The 13,387-nt window shown below is 40.7% G+C and overlaps 1 protein-coding gene across 2 annotated transcripts in view; it reads left to right on the forward strand.

Moving 5' to 3' along the window:
* CUL4A (cullin 4A) overlaps positions 1–13,387 on the forward strand; it is a 73,567-nt gene that overhangs the window by 28,662 nt on the left and 31,518 nt on the right. For both annotated transcript variants that reach the window (XM_044288384.1, XM_044288385.1), the window contains exons 8-12: positions 1,532–1,621; positions 4,399–4,481; positions 5,118–5,185; positions 10,150–10,268; positions 11,607–11,799. In XM_044288384.1, the coding sequence (XP_044144319.1) occupies positions 1,532–1,621; positions 4,399–4,481; positions 5,118–5,185; positions 10,150–10,268; positions 11,607–11,799 (553 nt within the window). The remainder of the gene's footprint in view (positions 1–1,531; positions 1,622–4,398; positions 4,482–5,117; positions 5,186–10,149; positions 10,269–11,606; positions 11,800–13,387) is intronic.

Consider the following 13,387-nt stretch of genomic DNA (forward strand, 5'->3'; position numbering starts at 1 on the left):
GCTTTGTAACTGGAAAAAAATTATTAAAATTGAAAATCTGCCAAAAAAGTGAAATTTTGAAATTGTATCTCTATTTTCCATTAATTCTTGTGGAACACCTAAAGGGTTAACAAAGTTTGTAAAAATCAGTTTTGAATATCTTGAGGGGGGGTGTTTATAGAATGGGGCCATTTATGGGTGGTTTCTATTATGTAAGCCCCACAAAGTGACTTCAGACCTGAACTAGTCCCTAACAATTGGGTTTTGAAAATTTTCTTAAAGGATAACTGTCATATTTTGTATTTATTTTTTGCTAAAGTGTAGGGCAAATAGGTAACAATTTTGCAATAGACTTTATTTAGCCAAAACGTAAAATTTTGGTAGAAAACTGGGGCTGAAATGGCCCTTAGCAGCACTCTTCAAAAGAGCGTTCCTAAGGGCCATCCGTGCTTCCCTGGGAGACAGAAGGCTGGGCACAGGAGTCTTAGGAGTTAAAATTACATTTATATTCCCCCTTTCTATGCAATCTAATGCTCCGTTATTTTCACTGACCTGCGATCCCTGTGATAATTCATGAAGCAGCCGCTGGCTCACTGCGCACAGTGATTCTACTTCTGGTGGCTGCTTCAAAATTCCCAATTTTATTTTTTCAAATTTTTGTTTGTAAACTTTTGTATTTTTTTTATAAATTAAAATGAAATATTTTGACTCAATTTTACCACTGTCATGAAGTACAATATGTGATGAGAAAACTATCTCAGAATGGCTTGGATAAGTAAAAGAGTTTTGAAGTTATCACCAGATAAAGTGGCTAATGTCAGATTGGCAAAAAATGGCCTAGTCCTGTAAGGTTTTTAATGTGTAGGGTGAGTCTGTTTGGCAGTCACTGTTGACTGCAGCTCTTCTTTCTGTCTTCCCAGGGAGTACTTGATTGCTGGGGACAGGGGAAGATAGAGAACTGCACTGTAACAGAACGTGCTAAACAGAGGCATACAGTACACTTACTTGGAGGCTGATTGCTGCAGCCCCGCTTGTTTCCCAGTGGGTTTCTGGTTAGTGCTGGGAAGATAAGGAAACTAGTGGGGCTGCAGCATTCAGCGCTGACAGCAGATAGTACAGGCAGAGATTCCTAGTATGAATCATGGTAAATCCCTGATTAAATTAGGTTAGTTTCACCTAGGGAGGCAGAGGCAGGCTGAGAAGCTGCTCTCTGCATCTTACTTTAAGCCACATTAAATAGAACGCTGAAGATGAATTCTATTTAGTAATGTATTACAAAGGTAATGAACATGACGTCCCTGCAACAGTTTCACTCTCATCTCATCCAAAGCACTTCAGTCATTTAGTCGGATTAATATAATATATATTATGATAAAATAGAACAACTTTATATACACGACTAGTCTCCCAATTCTGCATTGACCGAGCGAGATGGTTATGTTATACACCAGGATAAACTTACAGTAAATGGGAAATTGTATAAGCGTATACCTTATCATTTGTATATTGAATGTAGTAATCTTTCCCTACCTCTCACTGTTGATTTGTATAGGTGTACAAAGATTCTTTTGAAGGAAGGTTTTTGGAGGAAACAAATTGCTTGTATGCAGCTGAAGGGCAGAGACTAATGCAAGAGAGAGAGGCAAGTGTGACTATATTATAACCTTGTGTAAGGATAGGTTTTCTTATTCCATGCCTTCCCAAAGTGATAACATGTTAAAAAATTGCATGTGGCGCTTTACATTTAATTGAGTTGGTGCATTTAGGAGTATATATACCGATAGTATTTAGACATCTGTTCAATTACTAATGATGACATCATCAGCTACTCCATGTGATCCCAGTAGCCTGTCACTCGCTCTGGCGGTCACGTAGCTGGTTATGCCATCACTGGAGTACGATCAATGGAGGGTTGAGCGAGTGCATAAACCTTTTTTACTTTATACCATTCTCAGCATGTAGCAGAATTTTTCTGGGTTTTGGAAAGATTCTTTAAAGTGGTTCTCCCACAACTCTAAAACTCTTTGGCCGCTTTCACACGAGAATATTTGCAATCTGTAAATGGCCCAGATTTTATATACCGGGATCTACTGCTAATGGTAATGAATAGGGCTATTCACATGGGCTTATAATTTCCATCAGGATTTGAAATCCACAGCATGTCCAAGTTATGTGCGTATTTGTTTCCAAATCCGCACATTACAGTCTATTTGATTGCATCAAAAATGCATTGAAATCCTGACCAATACTGATGGTATATCATCAGAAATCAATGCAGAATCCAGAGCCAGGATACTGACGGATTTCAATACGCTCGTCTGAAAGAGGCCTTAACTTTTATTCACCACTTATCTGGAGAACTTCTGTGGGTGGGCAGCAGCTCCTCAAGCATCTGCATCTCCTAGGACAGGCACTCCTGCTGCTGTGAAACTACAACTCCCAGCATGCAGACATGCTTGGCTGTTCTAACTCCCACAGAAGTGAATAAAGCATTCTGGGAGTTGTCGTTTCTGAACAGCTGTAGGTTGCTGATCCCTGTCCTAGGATTTGGTGCAATTAACCCTTGTCAACTCCTTCCTCCCCTGCATACAAAATAGTCCCTCACATATAGCCCCAATGATATATGTGGTATATAATGCCCCACAGTTTCCTTATCTACTCTCTAGAGAGATGTATGACTACATGTGTTTATGAATTAGAAGGGATGAATGAATGAAGGCTGTACGGACCACTACGCCAGCAGGGAAGTTAGAGAGCATGCAGTCGAAGGTGGACTAAAAGCATAAACAGCAGGGGGCGCTACCAGAGAGCATGTATATTTCAGTAATATATAATTTGAAATGCCCTATTCATTGCATAGCAATCATTTTCGTGAGATAACACCTATAGAGGAGTTTAGAAAATATATTTTCAAATACACTATTGAGGAATTGGGAGATAAAATGGGAGAGAGGGGGTGTTTCCCATTTTAAACTTCCATCTCTTAGACAGAGTGGAGTGTCCCCGTCTCTGGACGGCCCAGCACTTTTGAATTTAATGGGCATACGATTCTTTTAAATAAGATTTGTGGCTCCATAGGTATACATTGTTACTTTCATACACTCCAATGCTAATGAATTGGAGTGTATGAGAGAAGCAGTCTGATGATTGCTTGTTATAGTTCCCTATAGGAACTATAAAATAGTGTAAAAAAAAAATATATAAAAATTGAAATCACCCCCTTTCCCCAAAATGTAAATAAAAAAAATGCAAACAATAAAAAAATACACATCATGGGTATCGCCGCGTGTGATAATGCTGTGCGATTAAAAAAATACAATGATTTTTTTTCCATATGGTAAACAGCTAAAAGTCAAAATGGATAATTTGCTGTTTATTGGTTGCTTTACCTCCCGCAAAAAAAAAAAAAAAAGTTAAAAAGTGATCAAAAAGTCTTACACACCACATGGTATTAATAAAATGTACAGATCGCCCAGCAAAAAATGAGCTCTCACACAGCTTTGTACATATAGCTACAAAAAAGTTATAGTGTTCAGAATATTGTGATGAAGAAAAAAATATATAATTTCGGTAATTGTACTGACCTGGAGAATGAAAGCAACAGATCAGTTTTACCTTATAGGAAACGCTGTAAAAACAAAACCCTTAAAATTGTTGCAGAATTACATTTTTTTTTTCGTTTTGTTTTTTTCCAACTCCCCACTACATCTTATGCAATATTAAATGGAGGAATTAGAAAGTACAACTTGTCCTATAAAAAACAAGCCTTCATGCGGCTATGTAAATGGCAAATAAAAAAGTTATTGCTCCAGAAAGGCAGAGTGAAGAATGAAAATGCAAAAATAAGAAACTGGGGCTGAAAGGGTTAAGGGCGTTAAAAAGCAAAACCTGAAAAGGTGTGTCTCATTTTATGTCTGAATGAAGTTGGATATGGGAAGTGTGGCTATGACTAGGGATGAGAGAATCGACTTCGGATAAAACATCCAAAGTCGATTCGCATAAAACCTCGTTGCGAACTACCACTTGGAACTGAACCGTTTGGGAATTTTTTATTTTATTTTTTTTACAGTAGAAATTGATTTATGAAGTTGTTATGCAAAGTCTCGCGAGACTTTGCAAGTAATAACTTCGGCTCATAGGAGCCAATACATTCTACTACTGTACAGAGCGCTCACTCAAACAAAGTTTTATGCGAATCGACTTCGCTCATCCCTAGCTATGACATGCCAGTGACAAGATGCTATTCTTGATTTTATTTTTCTGTGGGGTTCTGCTGTTGAGTCTTATAAATCTGTATGAGATTACTGCTAGAAAATAAGCTTGCATGTCAATAACGCATGTAATCAGTCACTGCTGGCCTGTTGGAACTATTTGCCGTATATTCTCTTTATTTGCCTTTTTGCCTTGTTTTATTTCTAGATTCCTGAATATTTACATCATGTGAATAAGCGTTTAGAAGAAGAGGTTGATAGAGTCATTACATATTTAGACCATGGGACACAGTAAGTAATTTAGCATCGTCTGCCTTAGAGAACACACGTTAGTATGCATGACCAGAGCTGCTGCAAAAATAAGGAAAATAGCAGTTTTCCATCAAGATGACTCGTCTCTTCTATGCAAAACCAGCAAAACTATTGTGTATTTCGCTTGGTCTCTCCAACCAATGGGAAGAGATTCAGCAGAGAAGCAAAGACCCTTTAACTGGGTTGTCTGAGAATTAGTCATTTCTCAAAAAAAGAAAAAAACTTTCTGATGTATTTCCCCAAAGTTTTGGCCACATAAATGGGAGGGGAATTGTAATGGAAAATATTTTGGAAAGTTTTAGTAGTGCAAGCTTACAACTTCTGACCAAAACAGTTGTGTGCAGCTCCTATCTACTATATTTGTAACTGCTGGCATTGAACAGTTAGGCTACATGCACACAACAGTGAAAAAAATAAACTGTCCATTTTTAATAGACATTTTTTTCACTGATGCCTTTCTGAGAAATGGACCTTAAAACTGGACCCGTTCAATTGTATGGGGACAGTCGGTCAGTGAAAAACAGACAAGATAGAACATGTTCTATTTTTTTTTCCTGTCAAAAAAACTGCCATGTGAATGTGTCAAGAAGTAATATCCTACATTTTATCACGCAGCAAACCTTTAATAGCTTGTGTGGAGAAACAGCTACTAGGCGAACACTTGGCTGCCATCTTACAAAAAGGTAATCCCGATTTATGACCTCTTTAATGTTTTGATGTTTAAGTGCAGAATTCATTTCAGTGTCTTGGGGGAAAAACCTGAACTTTTTTATTTTAGCACATCACTCTGTTCCTAATACTCCATAATGAGAAAGTGATAACAGAATGTTTGAAATCTTTGCTAATTTAATAAAAAGGAAAAACTAAAATATTGTATTGACATAAGTACTCAGTTCCTTTAGGGGTCTTTTGTAAGAGTGGATCCCTTGTGTGGCATCCGCTGCGTGAAAGAGAACCAAGCCCCGTACCGGACAGCAGAGACACGGAGCGTTAACATGACTGATAATGGTCCGAGCCTCTCTGTGACCTTTTTACTACAAAATCACAGTGAGATAAAGTTGTCATTGTGATTTTGTGGTAAAAAGGTCACTAAGAGGCACAGAGCATTATCAGTCATGTTAACGCTTCGTGTCTCTGCTGTCCAGAGCGCAGCTTGGCATTCTTTCACGCAGCGGATTCCACGCACAGCATCCGCTCGTGTGAAAGATCCCTTACTCAGGACTTAGGTGAAGCACCTTTGGCAGTGATTACAGCCTCGTCTTCTTGGGTATGATGCCACAAGGTTTGCACATCTGGATTTGAGTATTTTCTGTCCTCCTTCTCTGCAGATCCCTTCAAGCTCTGTCAGGTTGGATGGAGACCATTAGTGGACAACCATTTTTAGGTTTCTCCAGAGATATTCCGTTGCCTGAGTTCTGCCTGGGCCACTGAAGGACATTCACAGAGTTGTCCCTAAGCTTCTCCTGTGTTGTCTTGCCTGTGTGCTTAGGGTCATTATCTTGTTGGAAGGCTTCTTTTTCGCCACTCTTCCATAAAGCCCAGATTGGTGGAGTGATGCAGTGATGGTTGACCTTCTGGAAGTTTATCCCATCTGCAAGCAGGATCTTTGTTGATCAGCCAGAGTGCCCATTAGGTTCTCTTACCTGGGTGACCAGCTTCAGGAAGCGTCCTGGTTGTTTCCAAACTTCTCCTATTTAAGAATTATCAAGGCCACTCTGCTCTTGGGAACTTTTAGTGCAGCAGAAATGTTTTCCTACCCTTCTGATCTGTGCATCCCCAAAATCATGTCTGTGATCTCTACAGGCAGTTATTTCATCCTCATGGCTTGGTTTTTGCCCTGATATGCAACGTCAACTGTGTGGCCTTGTATAGACAGGGGAGGTCTTTCCAGACAACTGAATTTACCACATGTGGACTCCAATCAAGGTGGAGAAACCTCTCAAGGATGATGAAGAGAAAGGGGAAGCCCCAGAACTAAATTTCAAATGTCATAGCAAAGGGTGTGAATACTTATGTCCATGCAAAATTTGAGTTTTTCCTTTTTAATAAATTTGCAAACATTTCTAAATTTCAGTTTTCACTTTCTCATGGGGTTATTGAGGGTAAATTGTTGGGGAAAACGTAAATTTTTCTTTATTTTAGCACAAGGCCGCAACATACAAGAAATTGTACCTCCAATAAATTATAGGGCTCCTAGGAAGTTATTGCACTCCGTATTCTAAATACCGATTATAACACCTACAGAAAAACATAACGCAGTGCTACACCAATACAAATGTTTATCATCTTTATAAGTTCAAATAAATATTAAAATAGTAAATAGCGGTGGTAAACATACACAGACAGACAGAACACACTGTCAGCAAGTAAATGACATAAACTACTGGGATGACCTGGCATTAAATATACCCTGAAACTAATGTGTCTCATAGTGCAAAAAATAACCATAGTATTACATAAGATCAGAAGAGAGTAACATAGTAACAAAATAATCAAGTAATCCATTTGTAGGGTAACATAAAATGAATACCTACCTGTGTGATCATATACCCCGACGCACGTTTCGCATCTCGCTTCAGGGGAAGAAGTGAGATGTGAAACGTTCTATCTGTTTGTGTATGTTTACCACCGCTTTTTACTATTTTAATATTTATTTGAACTAATAAATATGATATACTTTTGTATTGGTGTAGCACTGCGTTATGTTTTTCTGTAGGTGTTATAGAAGACTGTGTAGGTGTATGTGTGTGCATGTATAAGTGTGTACATATATAAATTCATATATTTGTGTGTGTGTATATATATAGTTTGGCACATGAATGAATCGTGTTGCAGTGTGGTTCCTGTGGTTTAATCCTCTGACGTCATTGTGTTTGTGGATGAAGTTTGCTGCCGGCACCGACATCTGCACCACCCAGTACTCTGTGTTCTCATTGCACTAGACGTGAAATTGCATACCAAAAATAGGGAGGAAATATTTGTGGCCCCATCTTGGAATATGTAGTTTTAGAGTGGTGCTAGAGCCCCACCTTGCTGCTTTTTTTTTTTTTTTTTTACAAGACTGTATATTGAAATGCAACTGTATTGATATATTGTGTCATCTGAAACATGCAGCTATCAATGAGAGAACCCCAGCTCCTCCTTTTATACCCTCTGTATGTCCTGAGATTGTGAGGCACACAAATGGCGCTCACTTTTCCTGCTGCTCTGCTGTGTCAGCCGGAAATCGGATTTTCTGTGCAGGTTTATGAGAACCTTGATGAGTCTTACAGACCTGCATAGACAATCTTACTGTATCAGTCTGGTGGTCAGACTGCAGGTCACATGATACTCCAGTGTCAGGAATAAGGAGGCTAGTAAGTACTACCGTAAGGGCTCATGCACACTGCTGTAGAGCCGAGGGCAAAACGGACAAGAATAGGACATGGTGTGCTGTCCACATCGCCAAAACTACGTCTGTGTTCACCAATATTTAAAAAAATCCGGAATGTCCATATCTGCTTCAACGATTGTTGTATATTGCTTAGGTGACAACTGTGTTGTAATTACTAATGGCTGAAAATCGATGAGATAATACTTGCCTGCTCCGTGTCATTTCATTCCATCGCCCGGCCTCTGTTCAGCGATCTTCTGTTCCCCAGCCTCTTTATTTACATTTCGGGTCACGTGCGCCACTGCACTCCCTAAGTGCCATGTGACCCAGAAGTGACGTGCCACTTGGGGGCTAGAATATCGCCAAAGGTAGTGGTGGGAAGTAGCAGAGTATGATTATTTTCTTTTTTAATAGGTACCGCACCCCCAGGGGCATAATCCTGGAAAACCCCTTAAAATTGTCCCTTCACTTTGAAAAAAAAATTCATGTGTCTATGTGTCTTGGCGATCTATCACAAATTGGTAGAGCGAGGTGAGAGAAGCAGTCACATAGCACACGCTCTCTCCTCGTTGCTGGAGACTGAATCGTACTTTTGCAGGGATGTTGTATAAGGGCTTGGTTTTTGTTGTACAAATGATGTTCTTAATAGAACTATTTAGGGTACATATGAATGGCTGACCTATATTCATTTTTTGGGTTGGTGTAATTCATTTTGCCATAATTTTTTGTTTGTTTGCATTCTGGGGACCGTGAATTAACTTTGTAATATATATGTTGTCGCTGCTGTAATCTTTCTCCGATTCCATCGATTTGTTCTTTCCCTAAGGCAGGGATCTCAAACTGCGGCCCTCCAGCTGTTGCAAAACTACAACTCCCAGCATGCCCGGACAGCCTACAGGTATCAGCCTACAGCAGGGCATTGTGGGAGTTTTGCAACAGCTGGAGGGCCGCAGTTTGAGATGCCTGCCCTAAGGCCTGTATTACACCAACAGATTATCTGACATTTTCTGGCCGTTTACACACAGATCTTTTGTTATACACACCAACTATTGGTCTGATTGGACAGAAATTAGTCAGATAATCTGTTGGTGTAAACAGCCTTAAGACGTGATCGGTTTAGGAAGGAACCAATCAGGGTCATCCCAAGGAAGGGGTCAGGTATCCACATAATTAAAATCCTCTGTTCTTGGCGTGGATATCGAAACCTGCTTGTTTCAGGACCCAGTGGTAATTCCAGCCAGAGCTGAACGCTCCTGTGCTGCCGGGACCTGATGATACTCCTGCAACATGGAAGTGTGTTGTATCTCACAAGTTTTTACCAGATTCTGGTCCAGGTGCCGTTATCAGGACCTGAGCCAATTGGGTCTCCACCAGTGGCTGTTAGTTATAGCTAAATCTGAACACCCCCTTGAAGCAGGCATCCCACTATCTACTGGGTAAGGGGGCCCATAAATATACGGCAGTTCTGCAGACTGGCACACTGTTGGCAACCATATATTTATGTAATGGTTAAGAAAATACGATACAATTTTTCAGGGTCTTTAATGTCAACCGGTCGGACCCTTTATGCCATCTACTCTTAGGGCAACATAAAGTGGTGACAGGTATTCTGATTTCAGTGGTCTGCCACTTATGTGTTAATGTCCAGTAGTTTGGGCAAACTTGCATCTTATTCCTTGTGGCTCATGGCCAACACCATCAGGCAGCAGTCTAATGTAATCATGATATGTGGGCTTTCACCGGCTCTAATTGGCAGCTCTCTCACTGTGTATAGTATTAGCAAGACAGCTGTCCATCAGCTAAGGGGAATATTCTGCATATCATGAATACTTTAGGCTCCTTGCTGGTACCACTGACCACACGTTGCAGAATAGGATGTAAACTCTTTGAAACTACAGCACTTTTGGTCATAAGTGACAGATCTCTGACGTTATGATGCCCTCTGAGTAGTTGTGTATCCAGATGTTGAGGTGCAGTCAAACCCACGTCTGAAAAAAACACATGAGAGAAGAGATTTAAATGCTTAAAGTACTAGTTCTACAGAATCCGTTCCTACAAAACGATATATGTCTGCTCAGCTCCACCTGCTGTATAGCTTGCTGGCCATCAAGTGAACTGCGTTGTCCATGCAATACAGTGTAGGTTCCCTTTAAGTTGTATTCCAGGAGTGTATGACCTGTTTGAATATAGCGACACATGAACACAGAGCTTATTGTTAGGAAACTGTGTACACTGGCTTGATTGTAATAGCTGTGCGTGGTTTTGTACATGCAGGGCTGAAGAACATGCTGGATGAGAACAGAGTTGTGGACCTGACTCTTATGTATCAGCTCTTCAGCCGGGTCAGAGGTGGTCAGACAATCCTGCTGCAGCACTGGGGGGAGTACATTAAAGTAGGAAACCAATTGTTTTAGCATATTTGTACAGTTGTAAAGCAAAAATGGCACCCGATATACATGTCCTCTTCTGTTTATGCATTTATTTCCACACTTTTTCTAGGTCTGTGCACTGTATGGTCTTCCAGCTATTTTAGTTTTATTTTACAGTCAAGCCGACATTTTTCTATGTATTCGCTCAGCTGGTAAAATTACTGGGCCAAATATAGAACCTTGTGTAGGACTCCATGCTTAAAATAAAAAATAAAAAAAAATTATATATATAAGCCATGACAAATATTTCCTGGTAGTAACGAACAAAACATTTGTAATCGGCAAAGATGCATTGGGGTGTGCACTTCTCCCCCAAAGTGTAGTATAAAGAAAACCATGGCTGACCTAATCCTCATTTTGGGAAAAAGAAACTCTCTTTACAGAATTTGTGAACCCAGCCATGCAATTGCAGATTTCGTTCATTCCCCCCTTCCTTTTGTAGTCACAGCACAGTCATAGCCTTGGTCCTCCTTAGCAATATGTGATGTTCGGCTCCCCCGAAACAGCAGTGACCTTTTCTTGTTCAAATGGTCACAGTAGTGTCGCCTGAAAAGATGCACACAAGCATCTCAGTAAGGAAACCGTGCCCCCTTCCCTTTCAGTAGTTAAAACCAGTGTCCCATAAAAGTGGTCCAACCACGCAGTTATCACAGCACTGTCCACTGTGTCTCAAAAGTTAAGCCCCATTTACTTCCCAGTAGTAATAGCAGTGTTCCTCCTTACATTAGTAACATCAGTTCCCCTCCCCCCGTAACCACAGCAGTATCTCACTCATGTAGTTCCAGAATTATCTCCCAGCTCCACACCCATATAATCACACCCAATATAACCACGTGACGCGCCCACTATCATCAGCTAGCTTCCTGTGCCTGCATCTTCCCTACCAGATCTGACAGCTGCTGTCTGCCCTTCCAGCTTGGCAGAAACAGACCGTCTTTGCTGGCATAGGTGGAGTGCTAGCTGTCGTCCATGCTTTCTGAAGTGAGCGGAAACACATTGCCCAATTCCATAGACTGCTGAAAGAGACCCGGTGACTGGGTTTTCGACAGCTCCTGTCTGTACCACTTACGGGCACTCATATTCTTACCAAATCTCTGCATCTGTGAGGTGCAATAAAAATGATTTTAAAAATCCAAATATTTAGCATCAGAATGGCTTGTGATCAGCGGTTATCGCTAGGCTGTCTAATTAGATGGCAGACTGAATGCTAATGTAAATCATATTCTTATTATTATATATGTATTGGTTATTCTTAGTGGTATTCACTGAGGTTGTTGTCTTATGTATTTATCTCTCTTACAGAATTTTGGGAGCTCAATAGTTGTCAATCCTGAAAAGGATAAGGACATGGTCCAAGACTTGCTGGATTTCAAAGATAAGGTGGACCATATCATTGATGTCTGCTTCCAGAAAAATGAGAAGTTTATCAATGTAATGAAGGAGTCATTTGAAACCTTTGTCAATAGGAGAGCAAATAAGCCAGCAGAACTGATAGGTACTCAACGAGCTCGCTATTTTTCTATAAATACCTTATTGGCTTTTATTATATCACATAAAAACCAAGTGGAGGCTTAATAAGTAGGTTGCTTATACATAAAAGAAACCTACAATAAATATTACCCTTTATACAACCCAACCCCAAACTACCTCTTCCTACATGTCAGTTTAGTAAGAGCAGATGCATGTATGCGCTATGTGTTTGCGGTTGAAATTAAACTATTAAGCTACTTTCACACTGGCGTTTTTGATTCCACTTGTGAGATCCATTTCAGGACTCAAAAGCGGTCCAAAACGGATCAGTTTTGCCCTAATGCATTCTGAACGGATAAGGATCCGTTCAGAATCCATCCGTTTGCCTCCATTCCGCTCTGGATGTGGACACCAAAACGCTGCTTGCAGCATTTTTGGTGTCCGTCTGACGATGCGGAGGAAAACGGATCTGTCCTGACACACAATGTAAGTCAATGGGGACGGATCCGTTTTCACTGACACAATGCAAAACTGATCCTCCCCCCATTGACTTTCAAATGCCAAAACGGATCAGTCTTGAACACCATTGAAAGTCAATGGTAGTGGATGTCACCCATGAGAACAATAGGATGGGGTGTTGAAATTCACCATGCCCAATCCCCCCCTACATCATCGGTGAGGGGAGAGTCAGGAGTTCCCCATTCATATAGATTGTTGGTCATTCCCATTGAAAACTGCAGTTCCTCTGCCACCTTTGTATCCACATTTGATGGAGACTTGTGCTATACAGATGTTACTTAGGAGGAGAAGTAAGAATTTACAGAGGATAGCTGTTGGAGCTACTGCAACTTAGCCCACACCAAGATGATGGGTGTTTAGTGGACATCACCATTTAAAAATGTTGTCTCATGAAGACATCCACTGTCCATAGTCCTTTATAGGGCATATGGCCGTCATATAAAGGGATTCCCCTAGGTGCTCTGTACTTGGGGCTTCCAGTCAGGCAGTCTGTATTATCTGAATGGCCATCATCTTATACAAAATTTTTCGTGCAGCAGGCCACATCAAGAATGGAGAATGAATTTGCTTTTAGAAATTGGACTGGAAGAGAATGCTGCAGGTTTTTGCAGTTCTCTGGTGTATGGCAGCTAGCACCACAGTCCTGGTCGTGTTTTAAAACTTAGATTGTCTGCTTTCAAACAAGATCTGTGCTGTCGCTCAAATGAATGAGATATTAAAGGTTAAAGCAGCCCTCGTCCCATAAGCTGGTTGTGATCTCTGCTTGCCTGTAGGAGGAGAGGGAGGCCTGAGGAGCCTTTCAAAACCGCAGTTATAGCTCAATTGTAGCTCAAGAAGGAGCCCTCAGGTGAACAACCTTGGCAGCCACAAAGCCCAAACACGGTTTCTCAGTATTGTCCTTTCCTGCCTGAACGAACTGTGTTCAGGCTGATCAGTGGGGGGATTTTAGGATGCAAAGCCTTACGCTTTCTGCAGTTCTAAGGGTACTTTCACACTTGCGTTGTTTGATTCCGGCAGGCAGTTCCGTTGCCTGAACTGACTGCCTGATCAGGCAAACTGTATGCAAACGGATGTCATTTTTTCTGACTGATCAG

The sequence above is a fragment of the Bufo gargarizans genome, chromosome 3 (assembly GCF_014858855.1).
Source record: "Bufo gargarizans isolate SCDJY-AF-19 chromosome 3, ASM1485885v1, whole genome shotgun sequence".
Lineage (NCBI taxonomy): Eukaryota > Metazoa > Chordata > Amphibia > Anura > Bufonidae > Bufo > Bufo gargarizans.